Below are 5,704 nucleotides of genomic sequence, written 5' to 3'. Positions count from 1 at the left end.
AAAAGCGTGAAGGTGCCCCTGGCGCCGCCTCCCAGGAGGGAGGGGACAACGGGGACAGGGCGATCTCATCCCGAGATGGCCTCAGGATGACAGGGACGTGTCCTTCTGTGTCTGCTGTGCTTGTGAACGCTGCAGGACCTTCTGGCTTTCCACGTCCCGGAAATGTTTCTCCACCTGCATTGGGAAGGGTGGGATGGGGGGGAGAAAAAGATGTGTTTAGGGGGAAAAAAAAAAGGTGGGGACGGGATATGGGGTGGGAAGGGGCTGGAATCTACCCAGGGATGGGCCACAGGTGTCCCCAGGGATGTGACACCCTGCCAGTATAACCAGTGTCTCCAGTCCCCCCAGTCCCTATTCACTATTTAATGTATTTAAAAAAAGGGTGGGAAGGGGATCTGGGGCAGGAAGGGGATCCATCGGGTGGGAAGGGATGCCCAAGAGAGGCTGGAGATCACCAGGAAGGACTGGAGACCAAACAAGGAGGAATACTGGCTGTCCCCAGGGATGTGACACCCTGCCTGTATTCCCAGTATCCCCAGTCCCTACTCATTCTTGTGTATGTGACTCAGAAAAGGGTGGGAAGGGGATTCAGGGTGGGAAAGAGATCCACAAGAGGGGCTGGAGAGCCCCATGAGGAGCTGGAACCAACCCAGGGATGGGCTACAGGGGCCCCCAGGGATGTGACACCCTTCCAGTGTCCCCAGTCCCCCCCAACCTGTACTCACTATTTTGTGATGTGACTCAAAAAATGATGGGAAGGGGATTTGGAGCGGGAAGGTGATGCCCAGGAGGGGCTGGAGCCCACCCAGGGATGGACCACAGGTGTCCCCAGGGCTGTAACACCCTCTCAGTATTCCCAGTATCCCCAGTCCTCCCCATACTCACTATTTTCCGTACGTGACTCAGGGCGCTTCCCTCTTTGCCTTTACAGTTTTCCACCTGGTACGGAGGAGCAATAACGACTTCTTCCATCACAACTATGTTCTTCTCCTGCCACTTACAGTCTTTAATGCTGCAGGGGAGGGAAAAATGGGATCAGGGAATGCTGCCTGACCTGGGAAAGCCACCACCTGCCGTGCAGTGTCTCACTGAGGGGGAGCAAAAAGCCCCTCAGTCGCTCCAGGGTATCCAACTTGAGAGGGATGGGAGTCAAGGGGATGGGATGTGCCAGGAAGGGGCAGGGAGCAGGAAGAGAGCCATCTTCCCTCCCTGAGGATTCCATGGCTCCATCCAGCACATCCCAGGACACACATCAGCACCATTCCATGGCAAACCCAAGGGACCAAGCAATGGGAATTCCCCCCAAAAAAGGTTACAAGTGACCCCAAAACAGAGCGTGGGAGGGACTAGTGATCCCGAGGGAAGGGACTTACGTCTTATGGATAGTCTGGAAGAGCTGCTGCCCCTCCAGGGAGACACCAGCACTAATTGCATATGCCTGGCTCATCTTCTCTTCCTTCTCCGTCCGTGCTTTGTTGGCAAGCTGGGAGAACACAGGGAGAGGGAATTTGGCTGGGTGTCACCCCGGAGCTCTGAGGGGACAAAGGGACCCCCCCCAGGCACAGCTCTGCCACTTCCCATTAAATCAGGATAACAACAAGGCACAAGGAGAGGGTGAGGGCCACCAAGGGCCATTCCAGGGCCTCCCAAAGCCGGAATGGCCCCTTATCCCACTCAGGTGCCAAGCACAGCTTGGGGGATCACCTCCCACCACTGCCCCCCATCCCTTTCCAACAGGGGTTCCGGATCCTGCTGTTTTCCAAGCCTTTGCTCCCAACACTCTCCACTGAGAACCAGGCGAGGTTCTCTGGAGCTCTGCTTCCTCTCTCGGGCCTTCCAGAGGAGCACCTGGAGCACCACAATTCCCATTGTGCCAACACACAAAACACCACCATCTAGACCCCCAAACGCCAAAATCCAGACCCCAAATTCTGAAATCTTCTCCCAGTACAACCAGAATCAGCCATCCATACTCCAGTCCTGCAGCAACACCAGATGCTTGTGCATCCATGGGGAAGGAAACGTGGGGTCAGAGCCTCTCAGAACCCCTCTCCTGCCATTGGATTGGGAACATGGACATTCCAGTGGCTGGAACACGACCATCCATTACTTCCCCACAATTATGTGGATGCTGGAAAAGACCAGAGTGTTGGAATTCCTGAGGGGTTTCCCCTTGGGCTTCGTTCCCAGTGATATCACTGGATGCAGTGACAGCCAACAGTCACATCTTGATAACAGCTGTGTCACCCCAGACCTCCTCCGATGTGTTAATCTAACCCTAATCCATCGGGAAGGGACAGACACCCGGCTGGTGCCACCTGTGTGACACCAACCACTGGGAGAAGTGTCCCTGTGGGATGAGGAGGTGACAGCTGAGCCCCCTACAGCCAGCCCCCACACCTAGACTCATCCCAGCACCGAGGGCTTGGGGTCACCTTCCCTTTCTCTGACGGCACTGCTGGGAATCAGCAGCGATCCCATTCCAGGGATTCCTCGAAATCCACATGTGCTTTGTCCCTCCTGTCTGCTGTGCCACCAGTCAGCTTCATCCAGGCCCCAAACACCATCACTTAGAGCCAAACTGCCAGAATCCAGGCCCCAAAATACCAGAATATCCAAGCCCCAGAATACTGTCATCTGGACCCCAAATGCCAAAATCAAGGCCCCAGAATGCCGTCACCTTAGACACAAAATACCAAAATCCAGGCCCCAAACCCCAGGTCCCAAAGCACCAAAAACCCAGACCCAAAATGTCCAAAATCTAGACACAAGTCACCCAAAATCCAGAGCCCCAAAATACCAAAATCCAGGCCCCAAAACCACCCAAAATCCAGATCTGTAACACCAAAACCCAGGCCCCAAAACACCACAACTTCAGACCCAAAATGCCCAAAATCTAGACATAAACCACCCAAAATCCAGGCCCCAAAACCACCCAAAATCCAGATCCAAAATTCCCCAAATCCAGGCCCCAAAACTATCAAAATTCAGGCCCCAAACCCACCAAAATACAGAGACTAAACCCACCAAAATCCAGACCCTGAATCCACCAAAATCCAGATCCAAAATACCCAAAATCCAGGGCCCAAAATGGCTAAAATCCAAATCCAAAATGCCCAAAAGCCAGGGCCTAAACTGCCAAAATCCAGGGCCAATTGCCCCAAAATCCAGACCCTAAGCCCACCAAAACCCAAACCCATCAAAATCCAGGGCCTAAACCCGACAAAACTGAGACCCGAAGCCAACAAAATCCAGATGCAAAATGCCCAAAATCTTGGTCCTAAAAAATCCAGTTTCAAAACCCACCAAAATCCAGGCCCCAAATGCCAAAACCCAGACTCCAAACCCACCAAAATCCAGGCCCCAAAACATCCAAAATCCAGATCCAAAATCCCCAAAATCCAGGTCGCAAACCCACCCAAAATCCAAACCCCAAATCCCCAAACCCAGACCCCAAATCCCCAAACCCAGACCCAAAACAGAACTATGGGCAGTTGCAATGGAAGCAGGTGAGTTCCAGCGCCCAATATCCCCCCCCAATCCCAGCAGGAGGAGGGAATTCCCAGTGCCCCCCTACCTTGCTGACGTTCAGGGAAGCTAAGGGGGGAGGCGTTTCCGTGTGGTCATTGATTATTTCCACTTCTGACACATACTGTAAGTTTACGAGCAGAATGTCTGCGTGGTTGGGCTTCCCACTGGACGAAGGGCATTCTGGAAGGGGGAAAATTAAGGAAAACGAATCCAGAGGGAAGTATTTATGGGCTTGACACAGCCCAGGAGCAAACCGGGAGAAGGTTTCGTTGCCAGTGAGTTCCTCCACTCCCGTGTCCCTGCCCAGCCAAGCTTGGGGTCATCCGTGATCCCAGGAAAGCCACAAGTCTCTTTTTGGGGTTATTTAATGCTGATCCCAGTTTTCCTGACTCCAGATTGAGTTTTACAGCCCTACCCAGCACAGCCCAGTCACTGGTTTGAACCAGCACCACCAAATCTGCACTTTTTACACCAGAGTATTTCCTCTGGCAAGAAGTGGCTCAGCCAGAGGAGCATTCCCTCACCTAGATGGAAAAGAACTCCCAGGAAAGGCCTCCTTGCCCTCACGCACGAGGTTGGTATCACTGTTGCAAATACCCCCACCCCCTTCCAGAACTGACAATTCATGGACTGCACGGATTTCTGCACTATCTGTTCTCATGAGGATGGACAGAGCAGGGAGCACAGCATGGAGACCCTCTTCCATGCCAACACCATCTCCTCATGGAAGAGACCCTTGTGGAAGCCCCAGTTCCTCTCTCCCAGCCCCCCTGTGAGCCCAAGGTGGAGCCCTCCCTAAAAAATGCCATTCAATAATGACAAGAAAGCAAGGGATGCCAGGAAATTCCTTCACAGAATTCCAGTCTCTTCCTTCAGGAGGATGAGCTGGAGCATCCCAGCTTTGGCATGAGGAAGAGCCAGGCTCAGGGAAAAGCCAGAAGGGGAGCACTCAGTCCCCTCTGGAGCAGACCAGCAGCACTGAGACACCTGTTGGAAATACTCTTGGATTTTCCTGCAGCCCCCAGTGGCATCTGGGAGCTCCTCCAACTCCAACCACATCCCAGGCACCCAAGGAGGCTTTTCCCATCGTGTTTCCCACAGCTCCTGCCACAAACCCCTCTCCCTGCCCCTCGTTCCCTCTGGAACTCACCCTTGGGCTTCCAGAACTCCAACCCCAGACCCAGGACTGAGAACCCCCTTTTCCCCCTCTCCACGGTCCCTCCACAGTTTTCCAACAGCCCTTAGCTTTTCCCATTCCTTGCAGATTCCAAACAAAAGCATATCCAAATATATGTATACTGGGGGGCCCACAGCACCCCCAAACCCCCTCATCTCCTTCACTTCCCAAGGTCTTCTCCCAGCACACTGGAGAGTTCACTTGTGTCCCCAAATCCCTCCTACACCCCCCTGCAGCCCCCAACCCTCAGACCTCATTCTGACTCCCCTTAAATCCCCCACAGGGGTCTCTTGATCCCCTTCCTATGGGATCCCACCCCTCCAGGCCTCCCCCATCCTCCCTGGACCCCCCCCAGGCCCTGCCCACCACACAGGACCCCTCTGTGCCCTCTCTGCACCCCAAAATAGGTCCTCAACCCCTTCCAGGAACCTCCCAGGGCTCCAAAGTCTGCCCCCTCTCAAGACCTCCCTCCTCCTCCCTGAACCCCACAGGGTGCCCCTGTCCCCCCAAAAACCCCTCCAGCCCTGTGGAAAACCCCCGATCCCAGGTCCTTATGGAGCTACACCCCCACCAAATCCCCTACAGGGATCCCCCGGAACCCTCCTACATGGTACCCACCCCCTCAAAACCCCATCGGAGGGCTCCCCAATAACCCCATTCTGGAGCTCCTGAGTCCCCCGAAACCTCCCTATAAGGCACTCCCATCTTCCCCCCCAGTAACTTCACTAAAGGGCTCCTCACTCCCTCCAAAACTACCCTACAGGGTGCCCCATTCCCCCCAAAAACCTCTATAGGACACCCTACTTTGCCCTAATAACCCCACTAAAGGGTTCCCCACTCTCTTGCCCACTCCCCCCACCAAACCTCTCTATAGGGCATCCTCTTGCCCCCCCATTTACCCCAATAGAGGGCACCTCACTTCACCCCAAAAAACCCTATAGGACACTTCACTCCCCCAACTCACCCCAATACAGGGTTCCTCACTTCCTCCAACCA

At 54.4% G+C, this 5,704-nt stretch overlaps 1 protein-coding gene across 1 annotated transcript in view; it reads right to left on the bottom strand.

Annotated features, from left to right (window-relative positions):
* Positions 1-6: 6 nt before the first annotated feature.
* LSM12 (LSM12 homolog) overlaps positions 7-5,704 on the bottom strand; it is an 8,612-nt gene continuing 2,914 nt past the window's right edge. Inside the window, exons 2-5 of the mRNA XM_017838752.1 lie at positions 3,578-3,711; positions 1,374-1,483; positions 886-1,012; positions 7-174 (exon numbers count right to left, since the gene is read on the bottom strand). Of these exons, the coding sequence (XP_017694241.1) occupies positions 82-174; positions 886-1,012; positions 1,374-1,483; positions 3,578-3,711 (464 nt within the window). The 3' untranslated portion in view covers positions 7-81. The remainder of the gene's footprint in view (positions 175-885; positions 1,013-1,373; positions 1,484-3,577; positions 3,712-5,704) is intronic.

Source organism: Lepidothrix coronata, unplaced genomic scaffold (assembly GCF_001604755.1).
Source record: "Lepidothrix coronata isolate B3197 unplaced genomic scaffold, Lepidothrix_coronata-1.0 Scaffold355, whole genome shotgun sequence".
Lineage (NCBI taxonomy): Eukaryota > Metazoa > Chordata > Aves > Passeriformes > Pipridae > Lepidothrix > Lepidothrix coronata.
This window is presented reverse-complemented; position numbering and strand designations above follow the sequence as displayed.